General features: G+C 50.5%; 2 protein-coding genes across 10 annotated transcripts in view; one reads left to right on the forward strand and one right to left on the reverse strand.

Annotated features, from left to right (window-relative positions):
- The window catches only part of ARHGAP22 (Rho GTPase activating protein 22), a 165,806-nt gene that overhangs the window by 75,376 nt on the left and 64,448 nt on the right, over positions 1–25,982 (forward strand). For 7 of the 9 annotated variants that reach the window (XM_025880520.2, XM_025880521.2, XM_025880518.2 and 4 more), the window contains exon 3: positions 2,934–3,021. The exons of 1 other annotated variant lie outside the window; for it this stretch is intronic. In XM_025880520.2, the coding sequence (XP_025736305.1) occupies positions 2,934–3,021 (88 nt within the window). Of the gene's footprint in view, positions 1–2,933; positions 3,022–11,170; positions 11,254–14,354; positions 14,522–25,982 lie in introns of those variants that run through there. One more of the 9 variants, XM_025880526.2, reaches the window with a different exon arrangement.
- Positions 8,307–11,224, reverse strand: LOC112830614 (small ribosomal subunit protein uS3-like). Its single transcript, XM_073904559.1, has 2 exons — positions 10,543–11,224; positions 8,307–8,362 (listed from the first exon to the last, which is right to left on the reverse strand). Exons 1-2 carry the CDS (start codon positions 11,222–11,224, stop codon positions 8,307–8,309), a joined length of 738 nt encoding a protein of 245 aa, XP_073760660.1.

Below are 25,982 nucleotides of genomic sequence, written 5' to 3' on the forward strand. Positions count from 1 at the left end.
TTACAAATTTTTGTGTCATGTTTCCCTTTTTATCCAGTACAAAGTACTGTTTACTTCTTTTATTTCTTTTTTGACCTATGGATTTTTTACAAGTATGTTAATGGGATTTCCAAATATTTGGGGATTTTCCAGAAATCTTTCTGTTATTGATTTCTAACTTCATTCCACTGTGATCAGAGAACATGTGTTGTCTTTAAATTATTTTCCCTTTATGGAGACCTGTTTATGGCCATCATAATAAAAGTTTCCTGTGCCTTTGGAAAGAATGTATGTTCTGCTTTGGAGGGTGATAGCAGTTAGGTCAAGTAAGTTGATGGTATTCTTTCAGGCCATCTATATCCTTACTGATTTCTTGTCTCTGTGTTCTCTATCAATGTATAAAATCAGCCATGTTGGGGGGGGGCAAGGATTTCTATCACAGAAGTTGGCAAACACTACACATTTATTTGGTGGCCTTATTTTCCTCAGAGAGCCTATGGCTAAACATTTGCCAGCAACCCCACCCCCACCCCCCAGACCCGGTGCTCTGTGTTTTGACAAGCTCTAAGGTGATTCTGGTGCCCTGCTCAAAGTTGAGACCTGCCCCGAACATCTCCACTGGGTGCTTCCTATGGACCCCTTCCGTGTCTTACTACTTAACTGTCGCAAGAGGCCTGGGAAAGCACACTGCCTCAGCTCCCCTGCCTCTCTCCCCACCCCCACTCCCATCCAGTGCCTGAGCACGGCACTAGGATCAAAGCTATGCTCTTGATGTGTGCAGGCAGGAGGGATCTGGGCGGCCCAAAGCCAGTTCTGAAGTCATCTTGCTGTGGTAGGAGTCCACTGGGATTCACCCAGTGAGAAGAGAACAGTGGGTCCCAAAGTCCAGGCTGGCTCCCCACCACAGCTTCTTGCACAGAGTCAGCCCGCAGCTGCTACCATAAACGAGAGGCAAAGCACTCCCGCGTCAGACATGGCTGGGTGCACCCCGGCTTGCCCTTGCCAGCAGTGGGACGAGGAGCTGCTCACCTTACCTCTCCAACCTCCCCCTGCTCGTCCAGGAAGATGAGGATAGTACTACCTGCCCCATGCGGCCTCCAGAAAGATTAAATCCAATCATTTCAACAAAGAGCAGGGAATATAGAACAAGCTCCATAAACAGTAGCTATTACTGTTTTTCTGTGTAGCTGGAGCAGAAAGTAACGTCCATGTCAACAATGTTATTCCCATTTTATGGATGACAGATTTCAAGGCACAGAGGAATAAAGCACAGTGCCCTGAATCACACAGTTACTGAAACAGCAAATACCAGAGGCCATCCCATTAGCCAGCGATGGATCTTGTCCACACCGTCAAATGAGCACGTTTCACCATCCTGGGGCTGCACTCCTAATTTATTTCCAGTAGCTCCAGATTCCCTAGCAAGAAAGTAACTGATAATTCAGTTACAACAATTACTAGCTGGTTCTCTGGCTTATTGCTATAATTTCTCTAAAGCAAGTCTGTGTGGGCAAAGACGTGGTCCTGCCTTTACATTGCTTCTGCAAGAAAAGGTCTGTCCAAGGGTCCCTGCAGCACAAGACCCCAGCAGCCATGGAAAGGCTCCCAGGAAATGCTGGGAAATGGTGGTGTGCGGAGATGAGCGCTCTGTGAGCACACGAAGGAGTTGGGAGTGGGAGGTGACATGATCGTGCCCCTCACCTGGGCAAATGCAGATGCAAGGATGCTTTTGCTATGTGCCAGGCACTGCTGTAAGGACTTCCCAAATACTCATTCATTCAATGCTCACAACAGCCCCACAAAGTACTATTATTATCCCTACTTCATGAATAACAGAACTGTGAGGTTGCACAGAGGGGTTAAGCAATTTGTCTGAGGTCACACAGCCAGTAAATAACTGAGCCAGGATTTGAACCCAGACAGTTAGGCTATAGGAATGGAGTTTAAAATAGGTTTCTCATGGAAAGAGCCAAAAATGTATAGTCAGGGTCACCTGCTGTCTTAAATGAGCAAACCTGAACATGAGCAAAATGAAGAAAAGCCACAGCAGAGATCAATCACTAACAGAGAAAGGGAGGCTCTGCCTAGCCCTGTGGGTGGGCAAAGGGCTGGTGTAAAGGTGGTTGTGACATCACCCCATCTAGAGCAGGACCCCCTGAACATCTAGTATCTCAATGCCCCTGAGAAGTGGGAGTTACTGTGCCATTGTCCCAATGTGGAAGCTGAGGTTCAGAGAAGTTAAGTGGTCTGCCTGAGGTCACACAGCCCAGAAGTGTAGGGCTAAGACTCAAACCCAGCGTACTTGTCCCTACACCCCATTCTCTTTCTCTGCATCTTTTATAGTCTGACTACTGGATTCCAGCATCGGAGAGTAGGGTGGGCTCATCCCCTGTCATGTACACACACAGGTACCCTAGGCACACGGTGGCATGATCTGTGGGGGGTACCTCCTGTGTGGTAGCTGACTCCCACTGAACAAGAAATGAAATCCCACCCACCGGGAGGGGGCAGGGCTGGACTCACCGATCTGTTGATCCTTCCTCCCATGGCCGTCAGCTCGGGGCCAGTTCCATACAAGAAGCCAGCCCCGGTGTGCCAGCATTCCTGTCCCTGACCCTCTACAGCCTTAAACTCAGGCCCCAGGAAGGCTGCAGATAAGTGCATTGGAACGGGCAATGAGGGGGTGTGGATGATGGGGGCCTTCCTCCCTGCTCCAGATTCACGTTTCCGTGCCTTAACCAAGGAGTAACAATTCCAGGCAGTCCCGGCCCTGCCTGTGGGCAGACTCTTGCAACGGTGTGTGTAAACCACAGTGCCCACCCCACTCCACCAGGGACCTCAGGTGGGCTCCTCGCGCTACCCAGTCTGACCCCACAGCCCCGCCCTCTCTCTCCAGGAGCCCTTTCCCCTCCATCTCATGCCTCCTGTGTTTGTGTCTTGTCTCTTCGTTTTAGGGATTTATTTCTCTACAAGGGACCCAGGTGACTGAACTTATTCCTGGCCCTGAGGATGCAGGGAAGCACCTCTTTGAGATCAGTCCAGGTAGGCCTGAGCATCTTTCGGCTCTGTGCTGGGGGCGGGGGGGAGGGGGGCTTGGTGCTGGTGGCCCCAATGGGGGCATCACCAAGCCTCTGGCCCATAAAGCCGACCTCCTTCAGGATGCTCCTCCCTGTAGGAACATCAGCACTGTCTCCAAAGACGACTCAGAAATTTGGGCCAAATCTAAAGAATATTGTAAATTTGGGCGAGTATTAGAAAATCTAGTCGGGGCACCTGGGTGGTTCAGTCGTTCAGCATCTGCCTTCGGCTCAGGTCATGATCGCAGGGTCCTGGGATCGAGCCCCGCATCAGGCTCCCTGCTCTGCAGGAAGCCTGCTTCTCCCTCTCCCACTCCCCCTGCTTGTGTTTCCTTTCTCGCTGTGTCTCTGTCTATCAAATAAATAAATAAAATCTTGAAAGAAAGAAAGAAAAGAAAGAAAGAAAGAAAGAAAGAAAGAAAGAAAGAAAGAAAGAAAGAGAAAGAAAGAAAATCCAGTCAACTGAGTAATTAGCTTTTGGGCAAGAGGAAAATATGGGTTTTTTAAATTCACAATAAACACAAGGGAAACCAGTCAATGGGGACATCTTAAGGCAAAGGTCCAAACACAGGATCTGGATCATATACAGATAAGTCCAGGGAAAACCCACCAGCACAGGTACAGAGTGTTAAAGTAAGCTCTTTGGTGAATCTCAGAACAGAGAATGGCAACGTGGTGGGAGGAAGGGAAATATTTTAACCCAAGGAGCCGTGTCGTGTTAGCAGTTACAAAACCATCTTTTAAAATTCCCAGTTTTAAAATGTGATCATTGCAGAATGAAATAGATGTGTCTTGAAGATGAGCCAGTCTGCTTCTAGAAGGGCTGCTTCCTCAGGTGCTGTTTTTCTACCTCGGCTTCCCTCAGACACAGAGCCTGAGACAAGGCTCTGAGCAGTTTATTCAGAGGGGATTCCCAAAAAGTAGGGGGAAGGGAGCGGGGAGGGAGGAAAGCCATGCAGGGTGTGCTAGTGAGCTGACTGCTGCTGTGGGAAACCAGGTTCAATTCCAGCAGGGGCGGTGGAGACTGTGGGGAGCCATGTGTAGACGTGTCCCACCCCTGGAGTGAGGAGGCTGGGGGTGACCCACCTCCTTCCACTGTCCCACTATTAATTCTGCCAGCGGCCTCCCAGGAGCTAAGTCCGGCATCTCTGGCCTGCCCGAGGCATGGCCAAGCTCCCTACAGACACAGAAGCCTTGAGGGAGCATCGCCCTGGTGCTTGGGAACAGCGACAGCTGGGGCTGTGGACAGGGCATGGGTGACGGACAACTAGTCATCCGGTGCCACCAGCGTGCCGTCCACATTTAGACTTCCTTCTGGGAAGCAGTGGCTGTGAATTGAGTGTGCCAGGGTCTCACTGGGATCTGTGAACCGAGCGATTTACAGTCTCCAATCAGTCTGAGGGGTTGAGCCGACTATCAGTCGGGCACCAAGGGAGGGATCAGGCCAGGCTCAGGCCAGCCAGCCGCAGCCCGTGAGGAGCCGCAGTGAGTGCAGCCAAGCCTGGGGCAGGGCCCTGTTCACCTCTGCTCTGTCCACATTGGGAATTACAGAAGACGCAGGCAGAAGGTGACGTGCAGGGAGCCCCTCCCCAATTTCATGTCCTGGATGCAAAATGCAAGAACCCATGGTTTCATTTGGGTTTTCCTACATGGGTATTTAATCTACTGCAAAACTCTTGGTACTAAAACTGCACATTGGAAAGGGGCAACAGAGGGGTCCTAGGGTATGGAGTAGAAAAGAGAAGCTTGGTCGACTATGGAACGGGGGTAAAGGCTTCTGCAGAGAAGATAAGGAAGAAATGGAGAACGCTGTGAGGTGGACAGGGCCCGGCCCATCTGCGGGAGGGGGAGCAGGCCCGGGAAGGGAGGCTGGAGGATGGGCCAGGGGCCCTGGGCTTGGCAATCGGGGACGAGGAAGGCCGTGAGGCTGGAACTGAGAGGGAGAGGTCAGCACACCCTTGCCATGAGCTCAGCAAGGCCCTGAGCGTGTGCCCCAAGGACCAGATGGGAGAAATCACCAGTGTGCATGCTCTTGGTCTGGATCAGAGCTATTTACAAGGATTTCTTTGCCTGTGGTGGGAAGAAGACCCATTTGCCATGTAAGGCAACATTCATAGGTCCTGGGGATTAAGATGTGGACACCTCTGTGGGACCATTATTCTGTCTACCCCATGCTCAAAACATCCCTCTAAGGGAGGAGTCCTTTTATGACTATTTTATTTAAAAAGACCCTGGGCGTTAGAAAGGATAAACAGCTTGCCCAAGCACGCGCAGCTAGATGGTAGCAGAGGTCAGGGCGGGTATCCGGCGCTACCCCCCTGCCTTTGCACACACAGCCCTCCTGAAGTCCTGGGGGCCAGGTGGGGGTGGGAGTGGGAGTGAAGGCAGCTGTCAGGCGGCTCAGGGAAAGTGGGTCGGTGGTGGGCAGAGAGGCGTCCAGTCAGCCTTTGTGGAGTACTGAGCAGGAAAGGCTCAATGGTCTCTCTGGGCCCATCGTTGGAGCTGCAAAAGGCCAGGTGGGGAGTGTGTATTACCACACTCAATACCCCAGAGGGGAACACTTAACAACTCTTAGAAATGTGGCAGAACCCAAGTAGGGTAATGCATAAGATCAACTACATGAATTTTTAGTTATAGTTCTATTTTTGTTCTTCAACAGTATAAAAAAATCCCAAGTTGCATCAAGATAGAATTAAAAGAGGCAATAGAAGAGGGGGGGAAAATTATACTGTGAGCGCCCTCTAGTGGAAAGATCTGCCAATTACATGACAGGCCTTGCAGGTCCTCCTACCCGCACCCCGCAACCCCACACACCACTATTTCAACCAGGCCACACCATGATTGTGGCTGGGCTCCCACAGAAACTAAGTGGTGGGACTGAAGCTTGAGCCACCTCTAAACCAGAGTCTAAACCAGAGTCCTGGGTCAGGTGGAAGGAATCAGGTCCCAGAAAGGGGCTAGGACTCAAGGACCCTGGGTCTCCTAACCACCTGGCCTCTTCTGCCCATACAGTTAGTTGCTTAGTGTGATCTTGTGGTTTGGATTAAGATAGATATAGATAGATATAAATATAGATATTTGATGTTCACCCTGGTTCCAGGCACATACTTCCTAAAACCCTCAGAATTTCCTAAGTGAAGAGAGTGGTGAGGTGTCTTTTGTTATGTTAATGAGATGACTTTTGGAGAGCCCCCAGGTCATCTAAGGATGGATACTGGTTGTCAGGGGAACCAACCAGGTGTTTAGAAGATTGGAGCTTTCAGGTCAACTTCCAGGTAGGGAGAGGGGCTGAATATTGAGTTCAGTCACCAAAGGCCAGTGATTTAATCAGTCATACCTATGTAATGAAGCCTCCATAAAAAAAAACAAACAAACAAAAAGGAGAGGGTTTGGAGACCTTCCAGGCTGGTGAACACGTGGAGATCTGGGGAGGAGAGGGCACACATGGAGGGCAAGGAAGCCCCACATGCCTTCCCACATTCCTTGCCTTATGCAGTTCTTCCATCTGGTTGTTCCTGAGTTATATCTTTGTATAATCAACCAGTGATCTAGAAACGAAAATGTTTCCTTGAGTTCTGTAAGCCACTCTAGCAAATTAGTCAAACCCAAGGAGGGGCTTGTTGGAATCTCAGATCTGTGGCCCAATGGTCAGAAGCACAACATGGCCTTGGCGATTGGCATCTCAAGGTGGGGGGAGGCCGTCTTGTAGGACTGAACCCTTTACCTGTGGGATCTGACATTTTCTCCAGGTAGATAGTGTGAAAATAGAGTAAGTTGTAGGATGCCCGGCTGGTGTTGGAGAATGGCTTGGTGATATGGGGAAAAACCCACACACACTATAATTAGTGACCATAATTTTACCTGGCAAACCCCACTGCCTCCCGGCCCTTTGAAAGCTCTGTCCCTTGCAGACTTGATCCTGCTGGGCTCCCGGTCCTGGCAAAGTGGGTATCCACCCCGGGCCATGTTTAGGAGTCCCTCCATATACACAGGGACTGAGTGAGGAGTGGAGAGGCCTGCTTTGGTACTGTGGACAGAAAGAGTTGCTTAATCCACAAGATGCTTGTGTCTGATGGAACAAATTAGGTAATCAATAAAGCAAGCGCAACTTGTCTCAAATATTCTTCTTCCGGTATTAGCACAGTGTTACCAAGGGGAGGGAGGTCAGTTGCCTACAGGGGTTTAGATGGGAGCCCTAAGTCTTTCTGGTGAGTAAACTCATGACTACCATGTCTCCTCCATCACTGGTATGTCTTTCAAGAGTCCTGATTGCAGGTGAAGCCAGCTCAGGCTAACTCAGGCAAAGGGAGAATGGGCCAGAGGTTGTGGGGCCACACAGAATCACCGGGAAGCTGGGGAGCTACCTGTGGAAGGGGCAGGCAGCAGGGCCACTCAGTGGTCCTGGAGACAGGAACGGAGCGCAGGTCAGTACTGTGAGCTGGAAAGGTTGAATCCTAGTGGACTCCTCAGTCCTGGTATCGATTGCTCAAGTCGTGAGTCTTGGTGTTTGTGTTTTGGCCACAGGCCTGTGCCTGGTGACACTGGGATGCTAAGGAAACACCTGTACACTCCAGCATCTGGACAGACCCTCCCACTGAGGCTTCACACAGTGGGAGCAAGGAGCCCCCAAAGGGACCCTGGTGCCTTCACAAAGGGAGGGGAAGTGACCATCTCCACCAAACATGCTCTTCACCAGACACAGTCTATGGTTCTGTTTTTTCGAGGGCCACTTGTCACGTCATTGGCCTTGGCCTCTCTGCACACCGGGCCCCAAGATGGGGTGCCTATCCAGGCGCATCACCTCCTGAGAGCGCAAGGACCTCAGCATATGGGGCTGAGGATGAGCCCCTGTGGGACATGAAGGGCCGCTGCCCTGAATCTGAGGGGACGGACAGAGGAAAGTGCTGTCTCCTTGAGCAGGGAGACACAGAGGATATAATGACTACTCCGAAGTCTGGGGCCCATTCCCATGGCGGAGCGCCTGTCTGCTTTGGGCCCGCAGACTATCTTTCTCAAGATAAAGCACAGCAGACTCCAGTGGAGGCCGCCCAGTTCAGAGGCCTGGCAGGCACTCCACTCTCCCACGGAGCTCCCGGACTGCCTCCCCTCAACTCCTTGAACACCCTGCGGGCAGCCAGCCCTGGGGGGAGGGGTGCCTCTGATATCTTGGGTGTTCACCTCTACCCAGGGTTGGGGGGTTGAGGTTATAGGCAAAGCGAGCAATGGCACTGCATGGAATTCAGGGAGCTGTCAATTGGGCCCAAACGTGGCAGCGAAGCAGATGTTCCCCAGGGGCAGGCTGGTGTCTGCGTGCAGAAAGGGGGCCCTGGGGAGAGAGTCAGGAGGCCGAACCCAGGCACCACCTCCCTTCACGCCTGCTTTCTGCACTCTCCCAGCAGGGCATGGTGTCCCCATAGCATCTGGCTCTAGCTGATGTTCCAGACTGCCCATCTCGCCAGGAGTCAGGACAAGTCACTGAACATCCCTGTGCCTGTGTTTCCTCACTTGTAAACTGAGGGTAGTAATAGAGCCGAGGGCCTCGGGTTTTGGGGAGGATGCAATGAGATACCCGAGCCTGGCTCATAGGAAGTACCTGCTATTTTTACATCCTTCCCTCCTCCCTGCAGTCTCTCTATTTACCGTCATTATTAATCATAACAGCACAGTCACTGCTTAGCTGATACCTGCAAATCAATAATTCCGATACAGTGTGAGTAGTGCTCTGACAGGTGTCCCCAGGGCTGAGAGCCCAAAGCTAGGAGGGAGGGTGACTGGCCTGGGGGGTTAGGGAAGGTTTCACTCTTCCAGATGACCTCCAAGGTGCCGCCCAGAAAGAATGGGTTCTAGCAGTTTCTCACAGCTGCCCGGGGTCTTTGAAGCCACTGTGGGCCCTGAGCTTGCAGCTGCCTGTCCTTATCCGGCCAGCAGCTTGGAGCAGTTAGGAGGACTGCCACCCACTATCTCTGAGGCCTGACCTTGAAACGGAGCCAGCGCACACAGATTACCCCGGAGAAGTAGACTGATGCCGCACTCCTGACCACGGAGCATCACTCAACTCATTAGCCGCCTCCGGAGCGGGATGCTGAGCTCGGCCTATCTCAGCACCTGGTACCAGCCAGCCTGCGTATCAGCCTGACCTCACGCGGCCCTGCTGAGTTTGCCTGCCGAGCACCAGACGATGGGTAATGACTAGAAATGAAATCAGATGAGAAATTCACCCGTGCTCCTCACCCCTGGGAGTGGGAGAACCAGCAAGTCCGAGAGTGGTTGCTTGGACTTCCCGGCTTTGTGGTCCGGCCCTCCTGTCCTAACCTCACTCTGCCCAACCAAACACAGAAACGGGTATGGGAAGCTCCCCCCAGGGTCCCTGGAAAGAGATGTCCTTGAAGAGGAATGTTCAGCTCATTCTTTTGGCCAAAATCAGGCTCCAGAGCAGCTCTGTTCCGTAGAAACCTAATGCAAGCCACGTTTGTAATGAAATGAACCATCCCGTTGCTCAGTGACACCAGCCACATTCCACATGTGTCTGGGGAACCGAGGTGCCCAGTGAGCTGCAATGAGGAGGTGACTCAGTGCAATGCTTGGCATAGAACAGGTACTCAGCAAGCACCCTTAAAAGGAAAGAGAAGTGGGGAGGGAGGAAGAAGAACTGGGGAAAAGCCTGGGCTTTGGAGGCAGACCCGGATCCAGCTGCTCACTGATTCGGAGAACTTGGACCAATCAGTTAAATTCTGAGTCTTCTTTTCATTGTCTGGTAATAGAAAATAAGCTTGGCAAGATAGCTGTGACCATCAAGTGAACTAAGATATATGGATGTGCAGAGGACACTTCCCCACCTTCTGCCACCTGTTCTCTCCCTCTTCCTTCCTTCCTGCCTGCCTTCCTTCCTTCCTTCCTTCCTTCCTGCCTGCCTGCCTGCCTGCCTGCCTTCCTTCCTTCCTTCCTTCCTTCCTTCCTTCCTCCCCTTCTTTTTCTTTCTCCTTCCTTCCTTCCTTCCTCTTTCAACTCCTCTTTTATCTGCGATACACAAGCAAGCTTCAAATAAGATTTCAAATTTCTTTAGTCTATTGTTTAAAAAACAGGAATCCTAGCTCTATAGCAGTTATTCTCAGACTTCCCTGTGTTCCAGAATCCCCTGGAGGGCTTGTTAAAACCAGGCTGCTGGGCTCATCCCCAGACTTACGGATTCCAGAATTCTGGGGTGGGGACTGAGAACCTGCATGTACAACCATCACCTGGGGAGCCCAGGTGATGCTGATGCTGCTGGTCTGGGAATCACACCCTGACAGGTCAAAAGAGAACTCACAAAAGAAAAGAATACATTTCCTATTGAATACCTTCCTCAATGGCACTGTTTTCTTGCTTGTTGAGGAGAGAGCCCTGCATTTTTTTTTTCCTTTCTCAAAGATTTTATTAAAGGTCTTTACAGATTAAAATCCAGTCTCCAGATCCAGCTGCCAAAGAGACCCTGTTATGCTGTGGGTACATCTCTGTTCTGAGATGGGGGTGGTGGGCAGCATCTCATCTTTGGGTTCCACAATGCTCCCATGATCTGGCAGAGGCTTCTTAAGGCCAGTCTTACCACTTGGGTCCCAGGGAAGCATGACCTTCACTTTGATGCCCAGCACACCCTGTCTGAGCAGCACATGGCTCACAGCAGTGTCAACGTGGTCGTTAACAGGGTCCCCACAGTGAGTCATCAGGCCATCCACAAACTTCATGGACTTAGCCCTCTGTCCTCGGAGTTTCCCAGATACCACGACCTCACCTCCTTTGACCCCACTCTCCATGATAAACCGCAGTACACCATAGCAGGCCCTCTGCACAGCGAGGCCTCCTAGGAGTTTGTAACGCAGAGATTCTGCCTGGGCAACAGCACACAGACCTCTTGTGGCCACCGTTTCGGCACAAAGCGCTACGCTGCCCTCAAGGAAACCAAACCTCTTCTGAACCACAGCAGTCAATTCCCGGATCCGCCAGCCCTTCTCACCAAGAACATTCTTCGTCCTGGTGGCCAAGATAATGATTTCTGTCCTGGTTGGTGTAACTCGGACCTCAGCCCCGGAGTAGCCATCTTCAGCCAGCTCCCGAGTGAGGAACTCATCCAGTTGAGCTTTGAAGACGCCACCAGCGACAAACTTCCCCTTCTTGGAAATCTGCACTGCCATTCTGCCGCCGCGCGCCCCGGAAAGGAAAGGTGAGCCCTGCATTTTTATTTTGCACTGGACCCCACTAATTCTGCAGCCAGTCTGGAGGACAGTGGAAGAGCAGCTGCAGGGGTAAGAAGCCCAGAGGCTATGTTTACAGAGATGAGTCTGGAATAAAGAAGGTGCCATCCGGGGCTGTGGCCAAGTCTGGCACTGTGCTAGGACAGACTGACGCAAACTGGCTGCCTCCAACATGGGAGGAGGCTGGAGGCCACCACACTTACCGGCAGCTCTGAGCTCCCCGCCTCAGACCCCCTCTCCACAATAAGCTTCTTTAAGGATAGAGTTCAAAAGCCAGACCCAGCATCTACTAGCTCTGTGACCTTGGGCAAGTTGCTGACTTCTCTATGGCTCGGTTTCCTCATGCACAAAACACGGATAATTAAAGTATCTACTGCTTCGGTTCGGAATGGGGGTGAAGGAGTTGGGTGGGACTGGAAGGGGTAGCAGAGGGAGACTCAGGATGATGGTACAGTTAAGTGTCTTGACTCTGGTGATGGTTTCATGCAATCAAATTGCATAGTGCCCCCCTCAACACACACACACACACACACACACACACACACACACACACACACACACACGAGTCCAGGTATAAGTGGTGGAATCTGAATGGGCTGTGTGGATCATACCAAGGTCTGTTGCCCAGTTTTAATACTGTCCTGTAATTACGTAGGATGTTTCCCTGGAGGAGGCTGGGGGAGGGTGCACAGGACCTCACTGTACATTTACATTTCTTTGCAACTGCCTGTGAATCTAGAATTATTTCAAAATGAAAAGATTTTAAAAAATACCTACCCACCCCATAGCGCTGTTGTAACATTATGCAGCTATAGCTTAGGGTAATATCTGTGTTAAATATTCCATGAAGTTTGACAACTAATATAACAGGGTGTCTGCAAGATCAAGAAACAGAAGATGAACTTATTTTTAAAAAGTATGTTGGTAACCTTCCCAAATAGCATATTCAGTGTGCTTTTCTTCAACCACCAGACACCTTTTCAGATAAAATGCCTCTGGATTTAAAGCAATGGCTCCAGTTGTTCATCTTTTAAAAAGTATGACAATACCATACATTCTCCGGATTTTGTAACTTTTTGGACACTCAGTGGTGTGCTTGTCGATGGACATAGTTTCTTAGAAGTGTTTCACCTGACAATGCATTAAGATTATTATCTGAAAATCTGCCCAGCATGCTTTTCAACAGTTTACTTTCACGTTTCCTGACTTTGTAGACACCTGCGTGTGACCCACCCGCCCCTCACGAGTCTGCCCACCTTCTGTGTGGTTTGCCCCTTGCACGTCTGGTCCCAGACATGTTTGCCGACTGACTTGAGTGAAAGACCACTCACCAAGGAAAACCTGCTAATTCCTCCAAGTGTAACTGATCATGTTCCTGGGGCAGCAACAGAAATTAGTTCCTCATGTTAATATTTTTCTGCAGGACACAAGCAACATGAGATTCTTTTTTTTAAGGTTTTATTTATTTATTTGAGAGAGAGAGGCAGGGGGAAGAGAAGAGGGAGAGAGATAAGCAGACTCTGTGCTGAGAACGGAGCCCAGCGCAGGGCTCAATCTCACGACCCTGAGATCATGACCTGAGCCAAAACCCAAGCGTCAGATACTCAACCTACTGAGCCACCCAGGCAGCCCACAACATGAGATTCTTGAGGTGATTTGTTGAGTTTCTTTTTAGACAGGAAGTGAGAAGGGTACTCTACCACGTTTTGGCCTAATCTTCCTAACACCCTGGTGAGTGGACGTAACGTCCCTGTCTTACAGATGTGGAAACTGGCACAGAGGGGCGACTTGTCCAAGGTCACAGAACTAGTAGAAAGTGGAGTCCAGGCTCTATGCCGCTCCAGGGTGTCACCCTTACACAGGCAGGTGCTAGGTACCAAAGCTCTGAGACATGGAGGGGCACCGACAGAAATTCCTCAGCTAGAGATACCGTATCCGATAGGGAAGGGGCAAACGTGCAGGAGGCACGCTCCGTGCCAGCTCAGAACAAAGATGTTGGTAACATTCTTTACAAGTGATCTCAGCGAGACTAAATCTCCAGATAAATTAAGATGAGGGGAGGAATGTGGCAGGGGATTAGTGGGGAGGGGGGTGGTTGGAAGGCCCAGGTCACCTCCAAAAAGCCAAGCCCAGGTACAGAGCCTCCTCCAATGGGGATCCTTCGGCTTAGGAACTTTCTTAGACAAAAGGCCAATCTTTAGTCTAGATCATTCCTACGCCTGGTGTGGTCCGTGGACCTGCTACATCGGCATCACCTGGGAGTTTGTTGGGAATGCAGATTCTCAGGCCCCGCCCAGAACTCCTGAGACAGAATCTGTATGATAGCAGCGTGTCCTGGTGACTTGTGTGCACATTCAAATGCGGGAAGCGCTGCCTTCGAGGCAACCAATGCCCACGGACTGTGAGCTCCTGCAGGCAAGGATTGCGCTTATGCGCTCAGAGCCTGGTGCCTGACTTCTGACGGTGCTTGATAAATTAAACCAATGAAGGAGCAATAATTCAAAGCAAGAAGAGAGCTGAGAGTGGTGGTAGAGAGAGGCAAACAAGGACAAGAAATTGGGTCTAGCTCTTGACCCCCCAATTGGGTCTAGCAATTGACCCCCTAACCAGGGCCAATTACCCAGGAGCGGACTCTGGCCCACAGGAAGAATGGTGTTTGGCTCATGAAATATTTTTCAAAGCAAAAATTTTTACTTATGGAAAATATCGATTTCGATAGAGTAAATGTGGGTCTGCTTTATCTGTATGAACAGTGAGCAGCAGCTCAATAACAGGTCCCTCGGAGACAGAGCTTGATGGCTCTCCATTTGGCTAAAATCCCCACCACTCCCTAAGGTACCCCACCTGCTTCCACGGTCCATCATCCATGCCTGATCTCTCCATAAAGGTTTGAGTCCGTGAACCCTAGTGTGGCTGATCATAAGCTCAAATCACAGACGGCTAGAAAATGATAGGTGTACGTTGGCTGAATCATTTGACACCTCCAGGCATTCCTCGCATGGGGTTGTGGTTAAGGGCGAGGTGTTCATCACCCTGTGTGAGATTCAGTTTTGTCTCGGCCTCTTCCCAGGTCTAGGGGCCTGAGTGAGTCACCTAATCCCTCACGCTGCGGGCTCTTCATCTGTAAAATGGCCTCCATAGAAGCCGAGCATGAAGCCCCACGCCTGGTACATGGTTAGCCGGAGCTAATTCGCAAGACATTAGCCCTTGCAGCTGCCAGAGCAGGATGACACACAGGTATACAGACAGGCATTTATTCCCTGAATTGCTAATATTTCCACATGAATGATGGCAATTATTCATTAATGATTACGTTAATTATCAATATGTTCCCTATAAAGGTGTACCTATTCCATAAATGTTTGAAATTCAGTGAGGCTAAATATTTTATACACTTGAACACGTATACACATCAAAAGCCTGAAATAAAAACATAAGCCTATGAAATAGAAGCATTAAAGATATACCAGCAGATTAACTTAATAAAATAGTCAAACATAGCAGACCAATCCCCAAAAAATCAAGAAAATTTTAATAATCACGAACACTTGGAATGAAATACTATTCGATGTTACTCTTGAATCATGAGCCTATTTTTGTGCTCATTTTTTTTCTAGCTGTCACAAAAAATTTTTCACTCTGCGCTGGTGAGGAGAGTGCTCCAAGCTAAATTTCAAGCTAACTCCAAATATTATCCTTTGAGTTCTTCATCTTCAAATAATCCATTTCTCATTTGATACTTTAGAGATTTTTATTTTTTCCCCCTTTTTTGTTGTTCTTAGCAGCGACTACCTCTTTTAATTGATTAGTAGCTCTGGTTTTATTTCAAAAAATGTTTCGGGATTGCCTTCATCTTCTCGAGTGTTCTGCTGGGTAGGTGGAGATCCCAGTGGGTCGGGTCGATGGATCGCCTGGAGCAGTCTCTAGGCTGTTGGGTTGGGAGGTCTTTGAACCAGAACAAGCTTTATGGTGTGATAGAGTCACCTTGGTTTTCTTCCTCCCGTCTGGATGATGGAGAAATAGAAAACCACTTTCTAAACACGTTTACTTTTCCTGGATCCAAACTTCTACTGCGGGTTATCCCGTGTGTAAATGATTCCAATTTTTTAAAAAAATATATCACAAAAATGCCCATAGTTCGGCACTTTTATTTTATTTTTTTAAAAAGATTTTATTTATTAATTGAGAGAGAGAGAGAATGCGTGGGAGGGGGGACAGAGGGAGAAGCAGACTCCCTGTGGAGGTGGGCCAACATGGGACTCGATCCCAGGACCCTGGGATCATGACCTGAGCCGAAGGCAGATGCTTAACTGACTGAGCCACCCAGGTGCCCAGTTCAGCACTTTTTAAAAGCACATTATTCTGGGGGCGCCAGGGTGGCTCAGTTAAGCACCTGACTCTTGATTTCAGCTCAGGTCATGATATCAGGGTTGAGAGATAGAGCCCCACATGGAGCTCTGTGCTCAGCTCGGAGCCTGCTTGGGATTCTCCCTCTCCTTCTCCCTCTGCCCCTCCCCCTCCATGCTCACATGCATGCATGCGCTCACGCTTTCTCTCTCTCTCTCAGGAAAAAAAAAAGAAAGAAAAGCACATTATTCTGGAATACCAGAATGTTAAAAACTGGGGTTGCAATTAGTTAAAAGACTGCAGATTTAGAAGTTCTTCTGAAGGTCAGTAACCGTTCTCTGGGTTGCCAGGGCACAGCTCGCCCTGATGCTTTACTGAGTGCGAGGAAACAGAGCTGGGGAGGCCAAGGCCTTTATTTGGAAATCGGGTCTTTGCCTATGTGATTAGTTAAGATGAGGTCCTGAGTAGTGGAGGTGCTAAGTCCAGTGACTGGTACCCTTACAAGAAGACGGCGATCTGGACTCTCAGACACACGAGGCAGAAGGCCCTTGAGGATGGAGGCAGAGACTGAATTGATGCAGCCATAGGCCAGGGAATGCCAAGAATTTCCGAGTGACTCCAGCAGCTAGTCTAGAGGCCTGGAAGTCCAAAGGCTTCCCTAGAGCCTTCAGAGGGAGTGCGGCCCTGCCTACACCCTGATTTCAGCCTTCTTGCCTCCAGAGCTCGGAGAGAACATATTTCTGTTGTGTTAAGCCACCTGATCTGTGCTAGTTTGTCACAGCATCCCTAGGACCAATACCTTCATGGAGTGGGAAGGGAAGCTGCCAGAGCCTCAGGCCCTTCTCAGCAGGGCCTGCTTTCGCTGACCTTGAATCTGAGCCACACTCTTAGGAGCCAAAACCCGGAAGACCTGGCTCCTTTTCCTCCCTTCCTGCCCCAGTGGGTGGCCCACCTTCCCGCACCCCCTCTCTGCCCAGCTCTTGCACACAGGCAGCGTGCTACTCCAGCCGCCACACCTCAGTCCCTGGGCCGGCAGCCTCCCCCCCGCCGTGACTTCCACGTGCTGTCTGTGATTGAGTGGAAAGAGCAGAGAGCTATAGGAGTCCAAGAGACCCAGGAAAGAACTGGCTTTTCCTAGCTGTGAGCCCTGCCTTGGAAAGTCACCCCGTCTGCCCAAGCGTCCTTGGATGATGATAAGAATGGCCTGGATGGGCCTTGGTAGGGATGCACATTGCAGGTGCTCCATATGTGTGAGAACCTCCCTCCCTCCCAGGGTCAGAAGAGTTGAGAATCCCAGCATCCTGGAGAGCCAGGCTTTTCCCGATGGGCTTGGGGCAGGACTAGAGCAGGTGGAGACAGGCCAGAACACACCCTCAGTGCGCAGCTCCTTCCTCTGGGGGGAAGAGGCCTAGCGAGGGAGGTGGGAGACACCGGTCTTCATCACAGATCCACAGGCCCCGGGGCTGAGAAGGGGCGTGCAGAGCGGGAGGCTCCGGTCTGGTTGCCTGTGCCTGGCACAGAGTGGTACCCCACAAATACGTGTCAAAGGACGAATGCTGCAGCAGGGAAGAACAGTCCAGCAGATGTGCCAGAGGGCCGGCGAGCCAGCCCACCACACAAGAGCCTGCGGGGAAGGAATGTGCAGTGCAGAGATTTCTTTGTTTTAAGTTGAGAGTAGCTGATCTTCTTTGTTCTGTGAAGGGTCACTCAAGTGGCCCTCTTGGATATGCAAATGCCTGACAAGTGTCCTGGGATCAGTTTGTAACGGGGGGGGGGGGGGGGCCTTTTGTGGGGGTGGGGGGGGGGTTCTATTTTTTTATTTTTTGAGCATCTTGGCAAAGATTGTGCCTTTCCCTATCCTGCAGCAGACAGGGGGATTTTGCTGGGAGAGTTGGCGGAGGAGAAATGTGTGGACTGATTTGCACCGAGAGCCCAAGTTTTCTAGAAGGAATGAGATGGTTACACCCATAAAGTGTTTTCACACTTTTTTGACAACGAGAAATAATCATTACATCCCACCCCAGGGCCCAGGCACACGCTGAAGCAAAGGTTTCACAAAACGGCTTTATTCACATATGCAGTGTCCAGTGGCATTTTTAATTCTATGTGATTCTATCTCATTTTTAAAAATACTGGTCAAGACCCAGTGAGTTGATTTCATGATCCCCTAATAGGTTGAGCCCATACTCTAAAAAATGCTTCTTGGTTTTGGAGTTCAGGAGATCTGTTGGGTGGACCAAGGCCAGGCTGCAGGAAGGACTCTGAGGCCATGGAAGGAGAGGCCTTGAGGGTAGTGAGCCCCATCCAGGGCTGAGGAACTAGGGAGGTGAGGAACAGTGGTCCTGGGGGCTTAACAGATACCAGAACTGCTTCTGACCCAGCTATCTGAGACCTACTGGTCCCCTGGAAATTGTGTAATTGTGTGTGTGTGTGTGTGTGTGTGTGTGTGTGTGTGTGTGTGTGTGAGATCTGATAGAGGAGGTCTGTAGAAGCTGGGGGATGGTCTCCCCAAGTTGGGGGGCATGTGCCAGAGGTTCCGTGTCTCTGGAGAGACTCGGCAGCCCTCTCCCTCCCCATGGGGGCATATCTGTGATGCCCAGCAGCCCATTCCCACACAGCTGTAATCTCGTGGCCCCTACCGCAGCCAGCTTGGGAGGGAACCGCCCCAAGCTCACCATGTTGGGGCAGCCCAGCACCCCGTGGGAGTGACCAAGTGAGGGAATCCACAGTCGTACCCCAGAGGCCCTGAATTATCTGCCAGGGAGCCCTCCCGACTGAGCAGGATGCTGAGGCCTGGATGGAACACCCAGGAGGAGTTACAGAAAGTGGCCCTTCAGTGACCCTCTGGGATACGCAAAACCCTGGGGAATAGAGACTCTACCCATCCCCACATCTATGCTTTAGGTGCATGGCCTATGCTAGCTTCTGCTCAGTAGCCTGATGGGCATGGGATAGGACAGAAGCGGCCTGGACTCTTGTCCACCAGAACGGAGAAACGGGAAGCCGAGCTGTCCTGCATTTTCTCCTTCAACAACTAGGTGGCGGCAGCAAGCACAAGTACTCCGTCCCCTTCCTAAGGACTCTGCATCCCCATCTCCCTCCTCAGGGGGAGAATTCTCCCAGTCCAGCCCCTCCACCTGCCCAGCACCCCATCTGCTAAGAAAGGGAAGGCTGTTGGGCACTGAACTTGTGTCAAGCTCTTTTCTTAGCACCCCAGTTAATCCTCACAGTCCTTCAGGACCTTCAGCCCCACTCATTGTCCCCATTGAAGGACTGAGGATCATCTGAGATGTTGCAAATCGGAATTCATTGCAGACAGCCTTGGCATCCGTTTCAGTATGGTGGCAAAATACAAGCTTGGGCATCAAATCGCCTGACTGCCTCTCATGGCACCTCAGCCCCCCGAACCCCAGGGGTTCAGCCAAACCTGTTTCTTTTTCCTATGGCCATGCAGACTGTTTCCCAGCCTCCCCATCCAGTAAGACAGGTCACATGACTGAGCTCTGGACAATGGAATGTGGGTGGGAGTGCCGATATAGGCTGCTCTCAGCCCCTAAAACCCTGCGGTCTCCCTGCCCCCTATTCCCTTGTCTGACAAACAGATGGAGAGGATCCGGAGGACGACACCAAGGTCCTAGGAGGAGCCTGGGTCCCCAGGTGACCACATGGAGCAGAAACCCCTCCCCCTCTTCCCTTCATGCTGCTCTACACAAGATGGTGACCGGAGCAAGAGAGAATGTTTATAGGGTTAAGCCACTGACATTTTGCAGTTGTTTGTTACAGTAGCAAGCATTAATTACCTGATTAAGGAGCTCACTTTCTTATCTGCAAGTTGGGGTGGTTCTCAGGGTGGTTGTGTCAATGTTATATGTTGTATGTAAATCGCCAAACCTGGGGGCTGGCACAGTGCAAACAGTCAAAGGCTCACCCCCTCCGGTCCCTCCCCTGCACTGTCAGCAGCCACAACAATAATGGTGACAACAGCAAGAAGGGCGTGTTAAGCCCCAGTTGACAGAGCCATGCCTCTAGCTAGGTGGACCAGACAGCAGGTGGGCCAGCTCAGGGTGGAGGGTCTCATTTTCTGTGGCATGTGCAGATGCCAGGAGCCTTCAGGGGTACACAGGTCCTGTCTATGCAAATGCTTTGTCTCCTGGAAGTCTACTCTAACTGTGGAGACACACCATCGGGGAGGATCTGTAAGTGGGACGCTGAGCTAAGGGGATCATACACGCTTAAAGTGACGGATGAGAGTCACGCGGCCTGTCTCTTCTCCTTACTAGCTGTGGGACCCCAGGTAAATCACTTACTCTCAGTGATCACTCTCAGTGCCTCAGTTTCCCCATCAGTAAGATGTGGATATAATAAGGTTCTTGTGGAGATTAAGTTAATATATGTAGAATGCTCAGAACAGTGCCTGGTATACAGCAGGTGCTCAGTACGCGTTGCTCTTCCTACCAAAGCAAGCATCCCACTTAGTAACTCCCGGTCAAGCAGCTGAGACCATCTTCAGACCCTAGTGTGTGGAAAGGCCTGATGCCACAGTGTCCCTCGAGGAGGTACTGCTGCCACTGTCCAGGACCCTGGTCAGGGGGCAAAAGCCCTCACGACCAGGGCTGTGGCCTCCCGCTCTATCCCATGCTGCATTTCTCCCGGGGGCGGGAGAGGAAAGAAAGAAAGGCAGAAAGAGCAGGTGGGGGCAGGGGTGGGGGTGAGACTCCAGGAAAAGACAATGGGCTTTGTAAAATCCCTCTCTGGGCAGTCTGGCCAAGTTCAATGGCTGCAGGCCACATGAACAGCAAGAAAAATGTGGCCCAGGAATTTCTCCCCAACCATTCCCCTTGTCTTTCTCTGTGGGAATTTGGAGCTGCAGACACATTCCTTCCATGAACAACGTCCACAGAAGCTGAAGACCCATTGGCCAGAGCTGGGGAACCCGGCTGGCCAGGCACCTCTGGGGCTCCGCCTCCAGTGCCAACCCCCGCCCCCAGGAGTAGGCATGGCAAATGTGCAGGAGAATGGTCTCTCGCTGGCCGGCTTCAGAGCCCACTCTGACCTCTGCCGAGCACTGCCCACACCTCTCAAGAGCCAACTGTCTGGACAGTTTGTGCAGCTGCTTTTCCCTAATCTGTCACCCAGAAGTGGAAACTAGCCGTCTTGGACAGAATTCCTACCTCTTCCAGCCTCTTAGAGATGGGAATTTACTTTTTTATAAGCCAAGTACTTCCTGGCTTAATAGGAAACAATTTCCTAATGCTCTAAAGTTCTTTTAAAACAGAGGGCTGCAAACTACATAAACCCACAGGCCAAATATGGCTTACCACCTGCTTTTGCAAATAAAGTTTTATTGAAACACAGTCACACTCATTCATTTATGTACTGTCTATGGCTGCTTTCATGCTGTAAGGACAGAGTTGGGTAACTGCTGTGGAGACCATGTGGCCTGCAAGGTTTAAATATGTTCATGATCCACCCCTTAGAAAAAAATTACTGACCCTTGGTTTAAAGTAGAATATATTACATTCACTTATTTACTTATACTCCTATGTTATTCCACAAAGGATTTGAGATGGCTTCTAATGAGAGCACTTAGTATAAAATGAAGGTGACACAACAGTGATAATTAAAAAAAAATAAGGACCAGAGAAAATACAAATAAAAGTAGAAAAGCAGGGGTGCTTGGCTGGCTCAGTAGAACATGCAACTCCTGATCTTGGAGTCATGAGGTTGAACCCCATGTTGAGGATAGAATTTGCTTAAAAAAAAAAAAGTAGAAAAGCAAAATCAGCACACACAAGCATGGCTGTGATGGCCTACCTTAGGGCCTTCATACTTGCCAAAGCCAAACTTTAAATTTTCTCTGAGCTTCCTGGCAGCCAAAGGAAAAAAGACAAATAGGAGTTACGTCTCATTAAAGGGAAGGAAAAAGCAGACCAGACCTTATGGAATCCACAGCCTTTTCTAGCACAAAGCAGTGTAGGCCTGCTTCAGACTCTACCTTCCCCAGAGTCACATCCTTCATTAAAAAAAAAAGAAAGAAAGAAAGGAAGGAAGAAACCAGAACAATGAGTCTGTAAAGTGAATAGCAACGGTAATGCTGCTGATGACAGGTAATATGGGAAGAGGGGTGCTAGTGAACACATTTAATCAGATAGTGAAATCCAAACCTGTTGGCTTCCATGCACTGTGGTAGAAGTGCACAGAACATATTTTGAGATAAGGGGTGAGCAGCCTCCCTTCTGCTTATCATTTCTGCAGGTCTGTTTCAGGGCAAAAACCAAAGCTGACTGGAGGTAGCCCCGACTTGTCACTGACTTACCTTTCAGTGCCTGGCACAAAGCAGGCCCTCAAGAAATGCTTGATGTGGGGTGTATCTGGCTCGCAGATTTCCCATGAAAAGTGAGGAAGTTGTATTAAACCATAAAGTCTTTCCAGTTCTAGAACATCTGTGCATCTTGGTGGTGTACACATGGTGTGGGCACCCTGGATTTTGGCCAAAATCCTACCACAGATCAGAACTTGATGGGAGGAGAGGATGCGGGGGGAGGGCAGCCCAGATGGAGACCCTCACCTCCCAGAGGCAAGAGGCAGGGGTCTGGTCACTAGGGAAGGTGACCTATGGTGGTCAGACTGCCCGGATTGCAGGGCAGGCTCTCCCACCCACCAGCTGTGTGACTTGGAGAGCTCACATGGCCTGAGCAGGTACCCGTAGCCTCTCCTGTGAAGGAAGCATGCTGACATCTCCCCATCACCTGGCTGCTGTGGACAGGAAAGGAGATGCTAGTGCCAGTATGAGAGAGGTTTGTGACATGTGGTCTACAAAGTGCCTTTGTCTTCAAGACGCCCCTTCTACAGGTGCCAAGGCTGCCAGGAAGTGGCCCTGACACTGAAAAGCTAACAGAGCAATGAGCTTCCCGTGGCTTTCCTGCCAGGCGTGGTCCAGCCCTTCACAGGGGCTGCCTTTTCTATCCCATGTCTCACCTACAGATTCGCTTTAGACCCATGGGGCACTGGATTCAACACCAAGTGTTGTCCCTTTCCCCTCCAGAATATCTCCCAGGGTCATTAACAGCTCAGGCTCCAAAGCAAGATAGGCCGGGTTCCAATCTGAGCTGACACTAATTAGCTGTGGGACCCAGTGCCAATTACTTTACCTCTCTGCGCCTCAGGGTCCTCCACCTTAAAGTGGAATTAATGACTATACCTAACACATAGGACTGCCTTGAACTCGAATGGAATGTCGAGCTCTTGGCCTAGCACACTGGCGCAGCCCAACAGTGCTGGCAATCAGTACTACATACTACTCCCCAGGGTCCAGTTGTGTAACTGCATCACAAACCACCCCGGGGGTTATTGACTTACAACATCTGATTGGCTCACTATTCTACAGTGTGGGCAGGGCTCGGCAGGCCCAGCTCATCTTTGCTCTGCATATATCGGCTGGAGGATGCATTTCCGAGGCGGCCTCACTCACAGGGCTGGAAGAAGAGGTTGCTGGCCTTGGCCTTGGTTCTCCCTGTGGTCCCTCTGTGCTGCTAGGTTGGGCTTCCGGGAGCGTGGCAGGCTCAGGGCAGTCTGCCCGCTCACAGGGGGAAGACAGTTCACCCCCAGAACTGGCCCAGAGTCACTGCTGTCACCTGTGGGTTAACGCAGGTCATAGGGCAGCGCAGATTCAAGGGGACGGGCGCACACAGGTGGGAGGACGGGGAGGTGTGTGTCACCAGGGCCACCCTGCTGATAGACATCCCACCTGGTCTCCTCTTCTTCCTCCTGCTGCATTCCCCCCTGCAGCGCTCAGGTGGCTGCCTTTTGCTTCTTAGCTTCTCCCTGCTCCCGGTCGCCCCTTTCCCGTCCCTACTTCAGTCCCATGCCAGGCTGATGAGTCAGAATCACAGGCTGCCTCATTTTCCCCTACCCTAGATGCCCCGCTGCACTTTCCCACCCCGGAAACTTGCTCTTCAACACTCTCACAGCACCGCACGTCGGAGGAGCATTCTTAAGCCATCCTTTGAGGAGCTGGTCTCCTCCTCATGTCTCAATGCTCATCTCAAAAAACCTCTGCTCTGACCCCCCCCTCAGCACTGGGTCACTGCCCCCCACCCAGAGTTCTCAGGGTGTCCTCTTGGCCTCTGCAGAGCTCAGGCCTCGGGCTTTCTCACGTTTAATTGTGTTCAGTCATTGTTTGGGACAGAGATGAATGAATGAATGCATGCATGCATGAATGAATGAATGAATGATCCATCATAGCCCCCAAAGCCACACCTGTGACTAAGATGCCATGACCCCATTCCTACCATTCTCCTGAGCTGCCCAAGGCTGCACTCACACCTTGAGATGGTACCATGAGAGTGCCTTGGGTATGTCAGGGAGGAGCAACCAGACCCATTACAGAGAGGTAGAAGGACCAGCTCCTGAGTCTCCTAAGCAAATCCCTGAATGGCCTAGGGCATTTCTGGAACCAGGAGCTCAGGCTGCATAAAGCCAGGATCCTAGCAGCAACAGTAGCAATAGCATCCTTCCTAGAAACAACCCCATATCCTCACTTTGAAATGGAATGAAGCATCAGAAGGCAGAGCCCTGGGTGGATGGGGGTAGCCCCAGCCCCAGAGTCTTTGTCCTCCAAATCTGGTATCCAACCTTCCTCCCAGAGCCCACTGCACTCACTGAAAACCCACCCCCAGATTCTGGCTCTGCTTCCCAGTAGTATGCAGGATGTTGGCCTTTCAGCTCAGTAAGAGATCTCAGAGCCCCCTATTACCCTGACTACTCTCCTGGAGTGGGGTGGCTTGAGCTCATCTGGAGCCTTGCACCACTGAGTATTCCTGATCTTTTGGCTCAATTCAAGATGGTTTAGGGTCATGATCAATTCAGGGAGCAGAGCTACATTCACGGAGTTTGGTTTTTCAGGCAAATTCCATGCTCAGTATGTGCTTTTCCAGTTGCAGCCCATACCTCTATCCCTAAATGAGTAAATGCCATCTACCCATCCACCCATCTGCCCACCCACTTACCCACCCACCCATCCATCTATCCATCCATCCATCCATCCATCCATCTACCCATCTATCCAACCATACATCTTGGCTCTACCACTTACCACTTCATTGGTCTTGGGCAAGCTTCTTCACCTCCCTGAACTTTTGTTTCTTCCTCCGTAGGTTGAATCTAATGTCATCTACCTCATAGGATTGTCCTATGGTAAACTGTGATATTATCACTTGTGAATTGCCTGGCACCTGGTAGGAAGCACACAGTGAAGGCTATTTTTTCTTCCCTTTTAAGGAATAGACACATAACTAGAAAACTATAAAAAGACAATGAATAATCAGGAATTAAAGCATGTGAAAACAAAGGCAATGATACTAAAAGCTCTTGTCTTGCTTTCTGTCTCCTAAACTGCCCTGGGAGTTGAGATTAAAAGTCACTTTGAAAAGTCGAGTATCCAAAATATATTTGAACGGTTCAATGGGGATGCTGACCCTCTATAATAGGCTCATTTGAAATGATCCTGCTTTGCTACTTCCTCTTAGAAAGATAAACAAGCAGCCCACAATGGCTGCTGTGATGTTTTCTTTTAAATCTTGCTTTCCAAATGTAGGACTTGGCCGTTGGACAATCACCCGGGGGCTCGCTCCCCGCACATGCTCTCCCTGAATGCAGGGAGCTCTAGCTTGGAATTCCTGGGGCCTCATTAAGCCCGCTGTGACTAAGTGATCTTGCCTGGTGCTAAAACTGTTTAAAATGACTTGGCAGCAACCATAAGTCAGGTCTCTCCGTTTTTTCTCAGTTCCTCCCTCTCTGTAACCCCCGCCTACATGTCATGAAGTGAAAACATCTTTCTTTCTGGATCTAGTGCAGGACAACCCTTCTCTCTCCCTGAAAAAGCCTCATCCTGGTCTTTCTGGAGATTAAGGAGAGGGAGGCAGAAATCTGCCCCTTTGTTAATCTCTCCTTTGAATAAGACTTAACTCCTGGGAAAACCTCTTCTCGGCTCCAAGTCCTTCTTTCCGCTGATCCCCCCCCCCACCGTCACCCCAACCCCAAGTAACTGTTCTACTCCAGCCACAGGCAGCCTGGACTAGTGGCTGCTCTCCTCCTGGACCACCTCTGTTTTCCCAAGAGGTAGGGCGGAAGGGAGAAAAGCCCCAGTAAGCCACGGCCATCAGAGGCTCACCATCGCCCTTTAGGTGCAGGAACAGATTCCGGGACCTGATGGGCTGAGAAAGAACCTGATATTTAATTACACATTATGTAAATACACCTTTCTTTTAAGAAATTAGACCACTATCAACTTGCTAAAGTCTCTTGACACCATCTTTCAATCTGTTCTTGTCACTCACCCCCTCCGCAGAGA

Source organism: Callorhinus ursinus, unplaced genomic scaffold (assembly GCF_003265705.2).
Source record: "Callorhinus ursinus isolate GAN/ISIS: 27379988/994484 unplaced genomic scaffold, GSC_fseal_2.0 scaffold20, whole genome shotgun sequence".
In the NCBI taxonomy this organism is placed as follows: Eukaryota; Metazoa; Chordata; class Mammalia; order Carnivora; family Otariidae; genus Callorhinus; species Callorhinus ursinus.

Coding starts and splice junctions, on each gene's coding strand:
- LOC112830614 (XM_073904559.1), bottom strand. CDS start 11,224: ATGGCAGTGCAGATTTCCAAGAAGGGGAAGTTTGTCGCTGGTGGCGTC. Junction 8,363..10,542: donor CCCCATCTCAGAACAGAGAT/GTACCCACAGCA, acceptor TTCTGCACGCAG/ACACCAGCCTGCCCCTGGGG.